The sequence below is a fragment of the Aquarana catesbeiana genome, linkage group LG01, assembly GCF_042186555.1.
Source record: "Aquarana catesbeiana isolate 2022-GZ linkage group LG01, ASM4218655v1, whole genome shotgun sequence".
NCBI lineage: Eukaryota > Metazoa > Chordata > Amphibia > Anura > Ranidae > Aquarana > Aquarana catesbeiana.
The window spans coordinates 117,907,763-117,927,692 of NC_133324.1; the positions used below are offsets into that span (position 1 = coordinate 117,907,763).

General features: G+C 44.0%; 1 protein-coding gene across 1 annotated transcript in view; it reads right to left on the bottom strand.

The window, feature by feature from the left end:
- SLC30A5 (solute carrier family 30 member 5) overlaps positions 1–19,930 on the bottom strand; it is a 94,691-nt gene that overhangs the window by 58,805 nt on the left and 15,956 nt on the right. The window contains exons 3-4 of the mRNA XM_073623278.1: positions 6,937–7,003; positions 2,530–2,615 (exon numbers count right to left, since the gene is read on the bottom strand). Coding sequence (XP_073479379.1) covers positions 2,530–2,615; positions 6,937–7,003 — 153 coding nt within the window. The remainder of the gene's footprint in view (positions 1–2,529; positions 2,616–6,936; positions 7,004–19,930) is intronic.

Here is a 19,930-nt window from a genome sequence, read left to right on the forward strand (position 1 = left end):
TACATCTGACCACATATACAGGAAAGTGGTCTGTGTCCGCTCTGCATAAGCACAGCGGACACAGACCTGTCATCCGCCTACTCAGTGGAGAGGTCCCCCGCTGAGCAGGTGGATCCACTGGCAGAGTGTATCAGTGTTAAAGGGGCCTAAAATTTTTTTTTTTTTTTTTTTTAAACAAACATATCATACTTACCTGCACTGTGCAATTCTTTTGCACAGAGCAGCCCTGAACCTCCTTTTCTGGGGTCCCCTGATGGCACTGTCTACTCCTCCTCTTTTCCGTGTGCCCCCTTAGCAAACTGTTTGCTATGGGGCAGACGTTCGGGTTCGATCCTGAGCCGGGTCCCTGCTCCCTCTTCACAGCATTTGACTGACAGAGGCAGGAGCCAATCGCTCCTGCTGCTGTCAAGTCTCCTGTGAGTGGAGAGGGAGGGGAGAAAAGCTGCTGCAGACGGGCACATGGCTGGATCGAGATCGGACTCCGGCAAGTACAGTCCCTGACAAAAGTCTTGTCGTTTGTGTACAAATTGACCTGAAGTGCCGCTAAAATATATTTCTAATCAAGATTTTGTTACAAGAAATGGGTCATTTTAATCCCAACAGCTTTTGTAATAATGTTTCAGTGCAAAACGAAACTGACAAAAAGTATTCTAATATTCACAGCTTGGTAAAGCCCATTGAGTCAATTTTTGCCAAGACATAAGTGTTGTCGCTTTGTTATATGAGCTTCACCTGTGACTAATAATGGATCAATTAGGTCTCAGGTGTGTATAAAAAGAACACCAGTACACTAGACCTTCTCAACTGCAACTAGACCTCTGCAAACATGCTTAAGATTCATCCGGAGACTAAAGTGTTGATTATCAAGAGGCTGAAGACCAGATCCACTGCTGATGTGGCAAACACCTTCAATGTGTCTCAGCGTCAAGTTCAGAGGATAAAAAAAAAAGATTTGAAGAGACTGGAGACGTTTTGGACAAGGCCAGGTCAGGCCAACTCCGCAAGACAACTGCTCGAGAGGACTGTTTGTTGGCTCTAAAATCCAAGGCCAGCCCATTTTCCACTGCAGCAGAGCTCCACGAGACCTGGTCACCTGAAGTCCCTGTGTCAACCAGAACAGTTTGTCGGATTCTGTCACGAAATGGCCTCCATGGTTGAATCAGTGCCCATAAGCCAGCACTAAACAAAAGACGATTGAAAAACCGTGTGGCATTTGCCAAGGGCCACAGCCTGCTAAAAGGATGGACTCTGGAAAAGTGGCAGAAGGTGGATTTTTCAGATGAATCTTCTGTTGAATTACACCACAGTCGCCGCAAATATTGCAGGAGACCTACTGGAACCCGCATGGAGCCGAGATTTACCCAAAAAACAGTGAAGTTTGGTGGAGGCAAAATCATGGTCTGGGGTTACATCCAGTATGGGGGTGTGAGAGGGATCTGCAGGGTGGAAGGCAACATCAATAGTCTAAAATACCAAGAAATCTTAGCGACCCCTTATATTCCCAACCATAAAAAAGGCCAAATTTTGCAGCAGGATGGTGCTCCATCGCATACTTCCATCTCCACATCAAAGTTCCTTAAGGCAAAGAAGATCAAGATGCTCCAGGATTGGCCAGCCCAGTCACCAGACATGAACATCATTGAGCATATGTGGTGTAGGATGAAAGATGAAGCATGGAAGACGAAATTTCTGTATAGGCGACAAAACCTTTGTCTTGCCAAAATTTGACCTGTCTGTCTTGATTAAATGATAAATCTTTTTTCAGTGAAACTAATTTATTTCAGTGCATTAAACATCATTTGGAAGGGCTTTAGCTTTTCATATGAGCTATTTCTAACACCAATTGATTAATTCAAAGTCAGGTTAATAGCAGGAGTTTCTATAAAATAGAGAAGCGACAAGACTTTTGTCAGGGACTGTAGAGTGGGGTGGGGAAGGCACAGACACATGAAGATTTTTTACCTTTATGCAAAGAATGCATTATGATAAAGAACCTTTTTGTCTTTAGAACCATTTGAATGTTTAAACAAATGCAAACTGACGATTCTACAGAAATTTATGCTCATTTCTTACTCCAGGAAACACAAATTATAGCTAATGATATAATACATTTGTATATAAAATTCCAGGTTGGAAAAAAACTGCACTGAGTTCTAATACTCTAATCAAAGGACACCATCTACATCCTATCTGACACTATCCATGAGGTTCCTCCAGGTATACTGGTTTCCTCCCACACTCCAAAGACATGCTGGTAGATTACCTGCACCCTGTCTAAAATTGGCCCAAGTATGATATTCTACTGTCCCAACAACAATAGATCTCTGCCTAATAATAGCCAGCCTTAGAATATCTGGCTGGTGTGGGCAAACCCCTCTGACGCCGATAGACATTTCAGGATATTTGTGTTGGGTTTGCTGTCTCCCAAGGTCGTAATGTAGTTTGTGTAGTGTCAATGACTGATGCATTTTTTGGGAACTGCCACTATCCAATCTGGTGTTAAATAACAAAAAGAAGAAATGAAATTACCTTAATGGTCCACAAAGAGTGAGGCCAAAGAACCACAGAAGTGAGATAATACAGCCAACGAATGCATGCTTTACAATACTGATCCACTGAAACGAAAAGGCTGTGTTAACTACATCCTAGATCATAGAACAGACAAGTTATACTGTAAACAAAATACAAGGCAAACACAGCCACTTTTGCAGCCAAACTGGGATAATACCCATTTTACATACATGTTCATGTTATATGTTCCTATTTATAAAGGGGGCAGGCAGCTGAGTGGATCCTGACTGTAAAGTCGGGCTCTTACCACGGCCTGGACTGGCTAAGTGATGTCAGCTGACACTCCTGTGATCCATAGGAGAAGTATGGCAAAAACATCTTAGGCCATACTTCTCCTTTAAATAGCTAGAAGCTGGCCTCCTGTGTTGTATGTTAATGAAAGGACATTGTTCAGAAATGCTTACCATCAGCCATGAGGCCTTCTCCTGAGAAACATGTAAAAAGGTGAGGAATATATAAAGTAGAAGGAAAGCAATTAAAGCATTACGTGTGAAATTGTTAATAGATTTTTTTTATACCTTTTTGCTCAACCGCTTGCCGACCGGCTCACGCCAATATACGTCGGCATAATGGCACGCTTGCGCAAACTGACATACCTGTAAGTCAGTCCACAAAAGCAGGATAGCGGACACGTGCCTGCCGCGAGAGTGTGCCCGTGGGTCCTGCGGACTCGATGTCCGCCGGAGGCCTGCGATCACAGCGAGGAGAGGCAGAACAGGGAACTGCCTACGAAAACAAGGCATTTCCCTGTTCTGCCTAGTAACATGACAGATCTACTGTTCCCTGTCATCGGGAACATCGATCTCTGTCATGTCAGTGGTAGCCCATCCCCCACTAGAACACGCTGAGGGAACACACTTAACACCTTGATCGCCCCCTAGTGTTTAACCCCTTCCCTGCCAGTGACATTTATAGTTATCAGTGGCTATTTTTAGCTCTGATCGCTGTATAAATGTCAATGGTCCCAAAATAGCGTCAAAAGTGTCCGATCTGTTGGCTGCAATGTCGCAGTCCCGATAAAAAAAAATAAATAAAAATCGCAGATCCCCACCATTACTAATTAAAAAATTAAATAAATAAAAATGCCATAAATCTATCCCCTATTTTGTAGACACTATAACTTTTGCGCAAAACAATCAATATACACTTATTGCTATTTTTTTACCAAAAACATGTAGAAGAATACTTATTGGGCTAAACTGAGGAGGAAATTCATTCCTTTTTACATTTTTTGGGGGGGGATATTTATTATAGCAGAAAGTAAAAAAAAAGTTTTGTTTTCAAAATTGTTGATCTTTTTTAAAAACCGCAGAGGTGATCAAATACCACCAAAAGAAAGCTCTATTTGTGGGAAAAAAAAGACGCAGACTTCGTTTGGGTGCAACGTCGAACGACCGCGCAATTGTCAGTTAAAACGATGCAGTGCCAAATTGCAAAAAGTGCTCTGGTCAGCTGTTGGGAGTGTTTGCAAGCCAAAATGATGCTAGGAGGAGCTGCAGCACATTTCTGCTGATGGCTGGGCAAGATGGGGGCAGGGCTGGAGGTGGAGCTAATTAGAACTTTGCTCTAATGAATACGCAGACACTGACAATGGCTTATAGTAGAACTTCAAGCACTCCATTAACATTAACTATTTTTAATCCTTATACTTTGTTATTAAATAGAAAAGAAAAGTATATCATATTTCCTTATTTTAAATGTTTTCTTTTTACAATTCTTCAGTTACTTCCTGGCTTCCAGGCCTATTCAAATGATACATACATCCCAGGAGTCTTCAAGAGGGCTAGGCACACCCTCCTGCCTGCTTGTCTGAACTAAGGGTAGATGGATTCCAGGAAGCAAATGCTACATGAATCATCTGCCCTTACTTAAAGCGGAGTTCCACCCAAATTTTGAACAATATCTGTATGTATTCTCTTCCTTGCCTAGATGCTGACATGCCATTTAAAAAAATTTAAATCGCCGTAATTACCTTTTATTTTTCTATTCTTCTTTGCACTTCCTGGTTCTCCTCCCGTGGGAGTAGGCGTGTTTCTAGCCTCTCCCAGACTCCTGGGAGCTAGTCTCAGGCTTCCCAGGATGCCACTGAGCATGTGCGGGAACGAGCAGTGAATGCTGGGAGCACAGCATTCACCACATCCAGGAAATAAATGCTTGTGGGCTTCAAATGCCCACAATGAAGATGGAAACCGCCTGCAGTGAATAATATAAGTTATTCTTTCCGACAAAATTTGACACAGGTGGACATATTACACACAATATGTGAGTATGTAATGCTGAGAAGAAAAGTTTGTGAATGAACTCAAAAAAAAAAAAAAAACATAGATAGGTGGACCCCCGCTTTAAGATGGCCACAGCCAGAAATGCTAGGGTTTTTTTTCAAAGTGATTTCTCAGCAAGCTTTGAGACATGGGTGGATTGAGGAGTTTGCTTTGATTAGAAAAATATAATTAAATAGTGTTTATGGTGCCCAGAGTTCTGCTATAAGGAATTGCCTGTGAATAGCCACATTCGCTGCACAGGCACACTATTGACGATAAAGGGGATTGCTGATTGTCTAGGTTAGACTATTGTTTCAAATCTAGACAATCAACAGTTAGGAAAATACAGAATACAAAACATTTAGTGCTTAAAAATACTAAGCAAGGGCATAATTATATTTTTAACTGGAATTTCACTTTGTTTTTATTTTTTTGTGTAAATGTTAATACATAATGGGGTTTTCCCAAATTTGATTGCAAAAGTGAAAGTACACTTTAAACCAAAACTTCCATTTGTGATCAGTCAAAACTGGAAATATGTCTGTTAACTATACTGAAACAATAGTTGTCACTGACTGTTACAACATACCGTTTATGACTGTTAATCTGCTAAGGTGAGCTTGTGATTGGTCAATAAGTTAAAGGGGTTGTAAAGATAAAAATTTTTTCACCTTAATGCATTCTATGCATTAAGGTGAAAAAACTTTTGACAGTACCGCCGCCCCCAGCCCCCCCGTTTTACTTACCTGACGCCTCGAATCTTCGCTGCTCATCCTCATTGCAGCTCAGCCTGGTCGCTGATTGGCTGCAGTGGATGGATTGAAAGCAGCGCAGCCATTGGCTCGCGCTGCTGTCAATCACATCCGATGACGCGGCGCGCCGGGGGGCGGGGCCGAGTGATACAGCGAGCGGCTATAGCCGCCGGCTGTATCACGGGAGCGCGCCCGCAAGCACTCACCACCATGCGAGGGAGCTCGCATTAAGGTGGTAAATGCTTGCGGGGAGGAGCTGAAACAGCCGCCGAGGGACCCCAGAAGACCAGGTTCGGGGCCACTCTGTGCAGAACGAGCTGCACAGTGAAGGTAAGTATGATATGTTTGTTATTTAAAAAAAAAAAATACCTTTACAACCCCTTTAATTCATGAGAACTTGTGTAACTCACACAACATCCCAGTCATATGATCCCTTGTATTTTTTGATTAACACAATTTACTGCCATGACACTTGGTAATACTGTAATTCCACAAAAATGTTCAGCTGCGCTCTCAAAAGAAAAAAAAAAAAAAAAAAGCATGATGTTTCAATAAATTGGTAAATCTCAGAGCAGTAATGAACAGCTATCACATCACTGTAAGCCCCTTTACTATCCTAGGAATGTATCTGTGCTGTATACATTCTAGATCCTATATGGCTGCCCTATTCAGACACGTCTTTAGCAACCTACCAATCCCTCCGCTGGCTTCCACTTACCTAACAAATAAAATTTAAAAAACTGAACATACAAAGCCATCCATAATTTTAACATGAGCTACATCAAACTGATCTCAAACTTTTACCCAAACCATCCCTCTCCGCTCCTTCCAAACCTCCTGCTCTTTAGCTCCCTTGTCACCTCCTACCATCCTCTGGAACTCCCCACCCCAATCTGTCCGGCCAAATCTTACACCTTTGGATGATCCCTGAGGTCCTGATCCTCATCTCTTCATGGAAGCCTGACTGTGTCTACCTCAAAAATAAATGTTAACTTTTTCTAACAACCCATCAACCCCACAGTTTTTACCTTATGTAGCACTTAAACACCACCTTTTAGATTGTAAGCTCCCACAAGCAGGGCCCTCCTATCCTTTGTGTCTTGAGTTATATTTTAACTGTACTGCCTCCCTTTATTTTGTAAAGTACTGCGCACACTCCTGGCACTATATAAATCCTGTTTCAGAAAGATTTTTTTGTTTTGGAGAGTGGAGGCAAGGTCCACAACAACCATACTGTCATTTCTCTAGAGCTGGTTAGAAAATAAGCCTTGTCGCCACAAAGATGTGGGTTCTCTCCTCCATGATTACATATCATTCAAAGTACAACAAACCATGCGGTTATATCAACTTACTTGGCGTCTAGTAATTGTCTTCCCAGAAGAAAATGGTTTTTGAAACAAAACCATAAAAAATGCGGACCTGTAGAGAGAAAAGTATATGAATTTAACCACTTGATTGCCAGGACTTTTCGTTTACATGTAACAATCTGTATTTTTTTCTAGAAAATTACTTAGAACCCCCAAACATTATATATTTTTTTAATCAGAGGAGGCCCTAGAGCAGTGATGGCAAACCTTGGCACTCCAGATGTTTTGGAACTACATTTCCCATGATGCGCCACAACACTGCAGAGTGCATGAGCATCATGGGAAATGTAGTTCCAAAACATCTGGGGTGCCAAGGTTCGCCATCACTGCCCTAGAGAATAACCTGGTGGGTTTTTCAATTTTTTATGTCACACGGTAGTTGAAAAACTGCTGCGCAAACGCAATGTTCCCTTCTGCTGCTTGTAAAAGCAATCCAGCGGCTAGTTAGCCACTAAGATTGCTTTACAAGAGAGCTGACCATAGGCTCTAAAAAAATGGTACCAGGATGATGCCTTCAGGTACATCGCTTGGAGTTAAGTGGTTAATCACCTACATTAGGTTCTTAAAAGATGCTGGGAACACGAGGCATTAGGTCTATTTTAGAAAACCCCAGGAACCTACATAGGTCTGTTTATGAAGACCCACACCCACATCTTTTCAAAAGGTACTTGTAGCTGAAGCCAGGCCTGGGCCCAGAATTTGTACCTGTAACTAAACTCAAATATTGCCAAGATAACCCTGAGTTGGCAATGGATCAAACCCAGAAGCCCTGCTAACATCATTTAAAGCTGATCTCCATACAGAAACAAAAAGACACTATTATAGCTCTGTAATCCTTATGACACCACTAAATCTTTCTTTTAAATGCGAACACTGTAAGTGCCTGAATTTGACCTGGTATCAGTCACTGTTACATTGCCAATCAGTTCATGTGCTGACAAGAAGCATGCCAATAAGAAGAAAATGTAGAGTGGCCAAGAGAAGAGCTCATCACTGTGCTGCTTCTTATTTCACTGTCCAGTCACAGGCTGAAGTCAGTCCAGGATGACCTGGGCTCAGAGGAAGTGGGTTGAATGATGCTGGTCTTAGAGACTGAGGACATCTAGCGGCAGAAAAAAAAAAAAAAGGTACCGTGGGGAAAATCTCTAAATTGAAGGTGAATATTTCAGAATAGGCTGTTTTTTTTCTGGTTGCTTTATAGTAATGAGTTGTTTCAGCTCCCACTGCTGACTTCCTAAAACTGCTAATTATCTGGCTGCACTATACGATTCCTTGTTCTAAAACAAACATGCACCAGGTGAAGTTAAGGCCCCTTTCACACGGACGGATAGAATGGTGCTTTTAGCTGCGGATTTTCTAATTTTCTACCGCAGCTAAAAGCACACAATGCTTTCCTATGGCCCCATTCACACACTGCGTTTAGCTGCAAATTAGATACATGCTGTTCTGTGCAGATAGAAAAAATAGAATTGACTGCATCCAGGAGCGATTTAGCGCAGCTATCCGCACATAACCGCAGGTAATCGCAGTGCACTGTGTCAGCTGCGGATAACAGCGCCAAGCTGCTCATCAGGAAAGGAAAAATTATTTTTCCTTTCCCAATGAGCGACAAGCACGGGGATCCGACTTGGATCCCCGCCAATGTTTGGTATGACTCTTGAGGGGGAACTCCACGCCAAATTTTAAATAAAAAAATGGCGTGGGTTCCCCCCCCCAGGGGTATACCAGGCCCTTCGGTCTGGTATGGATTTTAAGCAGAACCCCTACGCCGAAAAAAACGGCGTGGGGTCCCCCCTTAATCTATACCAGACCCTTATTCGAGCACGCAGCCCGGTCAGTCAGGAAAGGGGGTGGGGACGGGCGAGCGCCCCCTCCCCCTCAACATGGGGGGAGGGTGCTTTAGGGCAGGGGGGCGCCCTGCGGCCCCCCCACCCCAAAGCACCTTGTCCCCATGTTGATGAGGACAAGGGCCTCTTCCCGACAACCCTGGCCGTTGGTTGTCCGGGTCTGCGGGCGGGGGGCTTATCGGAATCTGGGAGCTCCCTTTATAAAAGGGGGCCCTCAGATCCTGGACCCCCACCCTATGTGAATGAGTATGGGGTACATGGTACCCCTACCCATTCACCTAGGGAAAAAGTGTCAATAAAAAAACACTACACAGATTTTTAAAGTAATTTATTAGACAGCTCCGGGGGTCTTCTTCCGGCTTCAAGGGTCTTCTTCCGACTTCGGGGGTCTTCTTCCGACTTCGGGGGTCTCTCCGGTTCTTCTCCGTGCTCTCCGGGTCTTCTACCGGGCTCCTCCGCTATCTTCTGCTCTTTTGCCGCTCTTTTGCCATAGCGGAGGAGCCCGGTCTGCTGCCTTCTTCCCTCTTCTCTTCGGGGGTCTCTGCGGTTCTTCTCCTCACTCTCCGGGTCTTCTGCCAGGCTCCTCCGCTATCTTCTGCTCTTTTGCCGCTCTTTTGCTATAGCGGAGGAGCCCGGTCTTCTGCCTTCTTCCCTCTTCTCTTCTTCTGATGTTGACACGACGCTCTCTCCGGCTGGAATGCACTCTGGGCGTTCCGCTCTAACTTATATAGGCGGTGACCCCGCCCCCTTATGCCGTCGCAGTCCTTGGGCATGCTGGGACTGTGACGTTTTAGGGGGCGTGGTCATCACCCGATGACCACGCCCCTTTATGCTGAAGTTGGAAGAAGACCCCCGAAGCCGGATGAAGACCCCCGGAGCTGTCTAATAAATAATTTAAAAATCTGTGTAGTGTTTTTTTTTATTGACACTTTTTCCCCTAGGTGAATGGGGTCACATAGGGTGGGGGGCCGGGATCTGGGGGCCCCCTTATTAAAGGGGGCTCCCGGATTCCGATAAGCCCCCCGCCCGCAGACCCCGACCTGGTATGGCTCAGGAGGGGGGGGGGGCGTTCGCTCGTCCCCACCCCCTTTCCTGGCCGACCGGGCTGCGTGCTCGGATAAGGGTCTGGTATGGATTTTGGGGGGGACCCCACGCCATTTTTTCGGCGTAGGGGTTCCGCTTAAAATACATACCAGACCGAAGGGCCTGGTATGCCCCTTCTGGGGGGGGAACCCACACCATTTTTTTATTTAAAATTTGGCGTGGAGTCCCCCCTCAAGAGTCATACCAAATAGTGCGAGTCGGCACCCTGTCGGGTTGCCAGGGAAATGGCAAACCGCAGCCAAACGCGACCGCAGCTAATCGCACTGTGCAAATGCAGCTGATCGCAGTGCCTGGAGTCTTGAACTCCATAGGAAAAAAAACATGCTTTTTACTGCGGCAGAACAGCCGTCCGTGTGAAAGGCGCCTAAAACTTTGGTTTTCTAAAACTGTGAGGGTTCTATTAATTAATGCTTTCACCAATTTTTCACTTTTTCAATTCAATTAAAAAAAAAGTTTGAATTTTGGGTAAAAACATTAATAAATTCAGATAGGTCCATATATAAAATTGGACACAGGCACAATCTTAGTTTTTTTCAGGTATTTACCAAAACATAATCCAGCTAGTTATATAATGGATATGGGGTGAAAGTGCACACTCTCAGATTTAATTTGAGGTTATGTACATCCAAATTGGAGGAAGGGTTTAGGAATTACAGCTCTTAAGATTAGCCATCTCCCCTTTTCAAGGAACCAAAAGTAATTGCACAATTGAATCAAAAGCTGTTTAATGGTCAGGTGTGGGCTACTCCATTATGTCTTCATCAATTAAGCAGGTAAAAGGTCTGGAGTTGATTCTAAGTGTGGTATTTGCATTTGGAATCTAATGCTGTGAATCTACATCATGTGTTCAAAGGAGCTGTCCATGCAAGTGAAACAGGAACATTGTAAGGCTTCAAAAATGAAACAAATCCATCAGAGAGATAGCAGCAACATTAGGAGTGGCTAAATCAACAGTTTGGTACATTCCGAGGAAAGAAGAATGCACTGGTGAGCTCAGCAACATAAAAAGGCCTGGACGTCCACGGAAGACAACAGTGGTGGATGATCGCAGGATTCGCTCTATGTTAAAGAAAAACCCATTCACAACATCCAGACAAGTGAAGGACACTCTCCGAGAGGTGGGCGTATCATTGTCAAAGTCTACAATGAAGAGAAGACTTCACAAGAGCAAATACAGAGAGTTCACTACAAGGTGCAAACCATTCATAAGCCTGAAGAATATAAAAAGGCAGATTAGACTTTTCAAAAAAAAAAAAGCTAAAAAAGCCAGAAAAAAGCATTCTTTGGACAGATGAAACTAAGATTAATCTGTTCCAGAATGACGGGAAGAAAAAAAAAAAAGTGTGGAGAAGGCTTGGAACAGCTCGTGATCCAAAGCACACAACGTCATCTGTAAAGCATGGTGCAGGCAGTGGGATGACATGAGCATGCATGGCTTCCAGTGGCACTGGGTCATTGGTGTTTATTGATGATGTGACAGAAGACAGAAGTAGCCGGATGAATTCTGCAGTGTTTAGAAATATACTGTCAGCCCAGATTCAGCCAAATGCAGCAAAGTTGATTGTACGGTGCTTCACAGTACAGATGGACAATGATCCAAAACACACTGCAAAAGCAACCCAGGAGCTTTTGAAGGAAAAGAAGTGGAATATTCTGCAATGGCTGACTGCACCTAAATGAGGAGGGTGCAGATCTGCTGGGAATGAAGATGGCCAAAAAGTTAGAGGGGTTTTTAAACTAGGCGATGGGGGGGGGAGGGTCAGAGACAGTGATAGCCAGCGCGGAAGATATTCCAGAGGGTAGTATTGGGGGCATTAGTGGTAGGTTAACCAAAGCACAAAAACACAAGGTGAGTATAGTAGCAAGTCCAAGTTGCAATCTTGAAACACCCAATATGAGGACAATATGCGACTGGTCTAAACTATGTGGCATGTTCACCAATGCCAGGAGCCTGGCGGACAAGATGGGTGAACTAGAGATACTGTTGTACAAGGAGGATTTGGATTTTGTGGGAATTTCAGAGACCTGGTTCAACAGCTCTCATGATTGGCTGGCAAACATTCAAGGGTATACCCTATACCGCAAGGACAGAGAGGGTAAAAAAGGGGGAGGGGTATGCCTATATATCAAGAATAATGTACAAGTGAATGTGAGAGATGACATCACTGAGGGGACTAGGGAGGAGGTGGAATCTTTATGGGTAGAGCTCCAAAGGGATGAAGCTAAGGGGAAAATAATACTGGGAGTATGCTATAGGCCCCCTAACCTGAGGGAGGAAGTGGAGACGGATCTCCTATCACAAATTGGGAAGGATGGGAAGTGTTATCATAATGGGGGATTTTAATTATCCAGACAGACTGGGCGGAGGGAACCGCACATTCATTTAAGGCTCGCCAGTTCCTTAGTGTCTTGCAGGACAATTTTATGGGTCAGATGGTAGACGCACCAACTAGAAATAAAACATTACTAGATCTACTGATTACCAACAATACAGACCTGATAACAGATGTGGAAATACGGGGCAATTTAGGTAACAGCGATCACAGGTCAATTAGTTTCAGTATAAATCACACAAATAGGAGACATGAAGGGAACACAAAGACACTGAATTTCAAAAGAGCCAACTTCCCTAAACTACAAACCTTGCTAAAAGGCATAAATTGGGATAAAATATTAGGAACAAAGAATACGGAGGAGAGATGGGTTTGCTTTAAGAGCATATTAAATAAGGGCATTAGCCAATGTATCCCATTGGGTAATAAATTTAAAAGAGCGAACAAACATCCTGGATGGCTTAACTCCAATGTAAAAATGCATATAAAAGCAAAGGAGAAGGCCTTCAAAAAATACAAGGTTGAGGGATCATCCACAGCATTCAGAATTTATAAAGAATGCAATAAGAAATGTAAGGGTGCAATTAGGATGGCTAAGATAGAACATGAAAGACACATAGCGGAGGAGAACAAAAAAAATCCCAAGAAATTCTTTAAGTATGTAAACAGTAAAAAAGGGAGGACAGACCATATTGGCCCCATAAAGAATGGGGAAGGACATCTGGTTACAAAGGACGGGGAGATGGCAAAGGTATTGAATTTATTCTTCTCCTCAGTCTTCACGAGTGAATCGGGGGGCTTCAGTAACCAAAACTGCAGTGTTTATCCTCATGACACAACACAGGAAGCACCTACATGGTTAACAGAGGACGGAATTAAAATTAGACTTGAGAAACTTAACATTAATAAATCACCGGGACCAGATGGCTTGCATCCGAGGGTATTTAGGGAACTCAGTCAGGTGATTGCCAGACCGTTGTTCCTAATTTTTACAGACAGTCTATTGACTGGAATGGTACCAGCTGATTGGAGAAAAGCCAATGTAGCACCAATATTTAAAAAGGGCCCAAAAAACATCCCTGGGAATTACAGACCAGTTAGCCTAACATCAATAGTATGTAAACTCTTGGAGGGGATGATAAGGGACTATATACAAGATTTTAGTAATAAGAATGATATCATTAGCAGTAATCAGCATGGATTCATGAAGAATCGTTCTTGCCAAACCAATCTATTAACCTTCTATGAGGAGGTGAGTTGCCATCTAGATAAAGGAAGGCCCGTAGACGTGGTGTATCTGGATTTTGCAAAAGCATTTGACACAGTTCCCCATAAACGTTTACTGTACAAAATAAGGTGCGTTGGCATGGACCATAGGGTGAGTACATGGATTGAAAACTAGCTACAAGGGCGTGTTCAGAGGGTGGTGATAAATGGGGAGTACTCAGAATGGTCAGGGGTGGGTAGTGGGGTTCCCCAGGGTTCTGTGCTGGGACCAATCCTATTTAATTTGTTCATAAACGACCTGGAGGATGGGATAAACAGTTCAATCTCTGTATTTGCAGACGATACTAAGCTAAGCAGGGCAATAACTTCTCCGCAGGATGTGGAAATCTTGCAAAAAGACCTGAACAAATTAATGGGGTGGGCGACTACATGGCAAATGAGGTTCAATGTAGAAAAATGTAAAATAATGCATTTGGGTGGCAAAAATATGAATGCAATCTATACACTGGGGGGAGAACCTCTGGGGGAATCTAGGATGGAAAAGGACCTGGGGGTCCTAGTGGATGATAGGCTCAGCAATGGCATGCAATGCCAAGCTGCTGCTAATAAAGCAAACAGAATATTGGCATGCATTAAAAGGGGGATCAACTCCAGAGATAAAACGATAATTCTCCCGCTCTACAAGACTCTGGTCCGCCCGCACCTGGAGTATGCTGTCCAGTTCTGGGCACCAGTCCTCAGGAGGGACGTACTGGAAATGGAGCGAGTACAAAGAAGGGCAACAAAGCTAATAAAGGGTCTGGAGGATCTTAGTTATGAGGAAAGGTTGCGAGCACTGAACTTATTCTCTCTGGAGAAGAGACGCTTGAGAGGGGATATGATTTCAATTTACAAATACTGTACTGGTGACCCCACAATAGGGATAAAACTTTTTCGCAGAAGAGAGTTTAATAAGACTCGTGGCCACTCATTACAATTAGAAGAAAAGAGGTTTAACCTTAAACTACGTAGAGGGTTCTTTACTGTAAGAGCGGCAAGGATGTGGAATTCCCTTCCACAGGCGGTGGTCTCAGCGGGGAGCATTGATAGCTTCAAGAAACTATTAGATAATCACCTGAATGACCGCAATATACAGGGATATGTAATGTAATACTGACACATAATCACACACATAGGTTGGACTTGATGGACTTGTGTCTTTTTTCAACCTCACCTACTATGTAACTATGTAACTATGAGTCAATCACCTGATCTCAGCCCAATTGAGCATGCACTTCACTTGCTGAAAGCAAAACTAAAAGCAGAAATACCCACAAACAAAAAACAACTGAAGACAGCTGCAGTTAGAGCCTGGCAAAGCATCAGAAAGGAGGGAACCCAGTCTTTGGTAATGCCCATGGGTTCCAGACTTCAGGCAGTCATTACCAGTAAAGGATTCTCAACAAAATATTAAAAATGAACATTTTATTGTTCATTTTATTTTATTGTTTTTTTTCCCCGGAGTGTTCCGGTGCATTTGGCTCGTTTTACTGCACTCCAGTACAGTTACGTGCAGGAAAAAATGCAGCAGGTTCTACTTTTTTTTCTGGAACCGGAACACACTGGAACTGCAAGCACTGGCGTGAACTATGCCACTGAAAACCTTGTAACCTATTGTATGTAACCTTTTTTTTCTATGCGTTTTGGGTGCAAAACACTAACAAATTGAAGCCAAGCTCCATTGTAAGTGGTAAATGGTTTGTCTAATTCCTGTAACTGAGAGCTTGTTCTTTTGAAAAACAACAAACTTACTGGCTGGATGACTAAAAAAAAAAAAGTTGAAAGACAGCCTAAAAAGGAAAATGACTGCAGCCATCACATCTAAGAATTGGTAAGCTGCAATTTAATAAATATAATAAAATGTTTGCTTTCAGGTTTAATACTGCTTTAAGCAGGATCCTACTGGCAGCAAGATCCTGCATGAAATCTTGTCTAAACACTCCAAGCATGTGAAGTTTGTGTAATATCTATATACTTGTAGAGTAAATGTATCCAAATGACTACTGCTCAGGGATGACATCAACAGTGCTTGCGTCGCTACTCACACACTATTAGTTATGACCTGAAAAGCATATGGGATACCACTTAGCTCCTACATCAGAATCAGATAAGGTTCCAATGTGGGTGCTGGCTCTGTGTAAAGAGCCCGTCCCGGCTCTATGTATTCAACCAGAAAAAAAAAAAAAAGGGGGGGGGAGAAGGTCCTGATCGTCACACACCCAACAAACCTGACCGTTATGCATATATTAGCAGCCTCAGCCCAGCTCTGTCCAAGCCACGCAAACGTGCCAGAGGTGTGCCTTAGACAGAGCTGGGCTGAGGCTGCTAATATTTGCATAACAGTCTGGTTTGTTGGGTGTGTGACGATCAGGACCTTCTTCCTTTTTTTTTTTTAATTAATGTTTACATGTCCCCTGAATGAGTCAATCATAAGATGGCAACATATGTGCAAAATGACTACCAAGATTATTCGGTTTATGTGCTTCTGTCACATGAATGACTCCTTTGGCACCGATATGTAATCATTAATAGTGTAAAATCAGCGGTGCAGGCCATTCTTGATATTTACAGGTCAGCCCCAAGCAGCAGTGGCAGAACAGAGTTTAATTTCCGATATACCTGTACATATGTAAATGTTAAAGTGATATTAAAAGGCAGATTTTATTTTATTTTTTTTTAAACAACAAACATGTTATACTTACCCGCTCTGTGCAGCCCCGATCCTCTTCTTCTTGGGTCCCTCACCGGCGCTCTCCTGGCCCCTCCCTCCCACTGAGTGCTCCAGAGCCACTTTTCTCTATGTCCATTCACACACAGAGCCCGAATCGGCCCCTCCCCCACGCTCTCCTCATTTGCTCACTGGATGTGGTTGACAGTAGCGTGAGCCAATGGCTCCTGCTGCTGTCTCAGTCAATGAGGAGGGAGAGACTTTGGAGAGCTAATACTCTTGTGCACATTGCTGGATCGAGTTGGCGCTCAGGTAAGTATTGAGGGGGGGCTGCTGCACACAGAAGGCTTTTTACCTTCATGCATTGAATGCATGAAGGTAAAAAAAAACCTTGAGCCTTTACAACAACTTAAACACAAGTGTTTACATGCGTACACCATAAAATACAGCTCAAAATACAGTCCAGGACGCAGCTATATACTATTTCAGGTTTTTTTTTTTCAGCTGAACTCAATGTTACACTGTATACAGATGTGTGTGTGACGAAAATATAAGCGTAGGATAGTTTTGCCTTAACTAGATGTGGTGTGATCTGTAGTAGTGTAATTGTAGATGTAGTTTAATTCTGGGTTATTAGAAATATAGTATTCTATGTCAGTCATGCACATATGTTCTTTCATTAGCATTTGAAAAGGACAGAGATTTTTTCTAGGATCAATGTGACACCTAGATGCCAATAAAAGCTCCCATTAGAGTAAACATAGATTGCCAGCTTCCTGAGGCTCAAAGAAATCTGCTAGTCATCTTGGCCACACGGATCTGCAGGGGGCATTCACAAGGCTCCGGACAGTCTGTAAGCTTTGATTAATATCAAGAGATCTAAGGAACCATTTTTATCTCTCATAAAAGCTAAAATATTAACGGCAGAGAAATGAAAATAATTCCTTGTGATCGTACACCTGATGGGTTACTTTACATGTGACTCTGTATGTTTAGCAGGTGTGGAATCCTGGAGAACCACACAAAACCGTTATATGGCGCCTGATTGCGGCAGGCAGGCAGTGATTGGTACTGTTGCGATTGGCATGATGCGCTGGTATCGGAAATCCTATCTATGACCCAGCAATCAGCGCCGTTCTGGGCCAATTTGACTCTGGTCATTTCAGAACACAAAACATTTGTGGGCTGAGACAGGAACACCCCCCCAGGGTTGATTGGCCAAGGGCTAAAGTCCAGCCCACATCCATATTTCAATAAATTGGGTAGCCTGAGATATGGACATTGTTCTTCCACGAAGCCAGTTCGAAACTGGGGAGTTCCCACATGTTCCAGTATGCTTCTACTAACAGATAGATTTTCTTGGTAAAGTTTATTTCTGTTTTTATCGCTTTTTATTTTCATAGCAAATTGCCAATTGGTGTGTCTTTCTGCATTTTTTGTATTTTTTTTGGTAAATCTTTTTTCTTTGTATATCTTATATGCACTGCCCACTTTCGGGATATTAAATGATAAAATTAATAAGTGACTTCTGTGTACTAAGCTAGGACTCATATCTCTGGAGAGGTTGTTGTATTTTAGTGCCTAAGTACTCGGTTTAAGTTACGTACCAATCGGTATGCAATTGCACTGTGTGTTGGCAGATTGCATGCAGATTGTAAGCTAACAGATCTTCCAGACAGAGATCTGTGTGTGTGGTGGCTCAGCAGACCAGTCTGCGGACAAACTGTTGGGTGGTGGCAGGCTATCGTTTATTGTGTGTCTGGTGTGTGGGTGTGGGGACAGTGGGAAGAGTGATTAACACCGGGGTTCAAGCTTGCAGGATAGCTGGAGGAATCCTAGAAGTGTATAGTAATTGCTAGACTGCTCCCCAACCCTTAGAGTGCACCAGATTGTATGTAAGATTTGTATCTGCCTGTGTGTGGTCAGCTAGCTGGATTGGAGTGGAGTCTCCCTCTAGTGGTGGCCAAAGGTAGTGTAGGCTGTGAAAGTACCGCAGCCAGTCTTACATGCGCAGTATAATTTCCCCCTTATTCCCTTAGTTCCTCATATACCCCGGTCACGGAACGCACGTCGCGGTTAGTTAGTCGCCGTGGGGTGTGGATTCGTGACAGATTGGCGGCAGCGAGCGGGATTTGCTTAGTACATGGTTTATTCATTTAACCTGTGTACTAAAGGTTGGAAGCTTGTTAGAAGCAACTGACCTACAGAAGCTCACTCAGTGCATAATTTTTGTTTTGTAGAAGACATACTTGGCTATTTGCTCCCCACCCCCTCTTGTTTTTTCTTTTCTATCTTTTATTTGGGCAAAAAACTTGGAGATGGTAACCCACGAGATGATATGCTGGTACAAGAGGCAATCCGAAGAGACCGCGATTGACCTCTGTGAGCTAAGAGGCATCAGTACAGTCGGCAAGACGAGGACCCAGCTTTTATGTGCGTTGATAGAGGATGACCATGAACAGTTCACCATGGCATCTAAACCCAGAGACTGTGCCATTCCAGATGACTGTGTGAGACAGCATGATTCTGTTCTCAAACCCTCTCAGCGGAAGAAATCACTACAGCAGATGAAGCAAAGAGAGAGAGAGCACAAACTGAACAGTCCCCAAATCCAGCCTGGAAATGCAACATCACCTCCATCTGCATCAAGAACTACAAGAGCCAGACCTACATCTGTGGAAACCTTGAAGTGTTTTGTCTGTAACCAAGGTGGACATTACTCAAGCCTTTGTCCAAAGAGGAGGAGGCCTAGCCCACCAGCAAGTGTGAAAAGTGCTCCCCCTACTGTGTTGCTTGTTGGGGAAAATGTAGGAGACCGAGCGGATAACCTGCAGCCAGTTACCGCAAGTAACAGCGTTACAGTCGGACTCCGAGGTATGGGATCAGAGGATGTCCTAGCTCTTCCAGGATTGAGGTGCTGTGAGGATGTGATCCCAGGAGAAGCCATGTTTGTCACCGGAGGTGGAGGAGCCATCTCTGCCGTGCCTATGGCTTGTGTTTCGTTGAACCTGGACTCTGAAAGCCAAATGAAAGAAGTGGGCAGAGCAGATCCCACGTATGTAGGAGGCCATGCGGATAGCCTGCAGCTGGTTACCGCAGGTAACAGTGTTACAGTTGGACTCCAAGCTATGGGATCAGAGGATGTCCTAGCTCTTCCAAGATTGAGGAGCTGTGAGGATGTGATCCCAGGGGAAGCCATGGTTGTCACAGGAGGTGGAGGAGCCATCCCTGCCGTGCCTATGGCTTGTGTTTCGTTGAACCAGGAATCTGAAAGCCAAGTGAAAGAAGTGGGCAGAGCAGATCCCACAAATGTAGGAGGCCATGCGGATAGCCTGCAGCTGGTTACCGCAGGTAACAGTGTTACAGTTGGACTCCAAGCTATGGGATCCATGGATGTCCTAGCTCTTCCAGGATTGAGGAGCTGTGAGGATGTGATCCCAGGGGAAGCCATGGTTGTCACAGGAGGCGGAGGAGCCATCCCTGCCATGCCTATGGCTTGTGTTTCGTTGAACCAGGAATCTGAAAGCCAGGTGAAAGAAGTGGGCAGAGCAGATCCCACAAATGTAGGAGGCTGTGTGGATACCCTGCAGCTGGTTACCGCAGGTAATAATGTTTCAGTCGGACTCCGAGATACGGGATCCACGGATGTCCTAGCTCTTTCAGGATCGAGGAGCCATGAGGATGTGGTCCCAAAGAAAGCCACAGTTATCACAGGGGTTGGAGGAGTCATCCCTGTGTTACCAACAGCTTGTGTTGCTTTG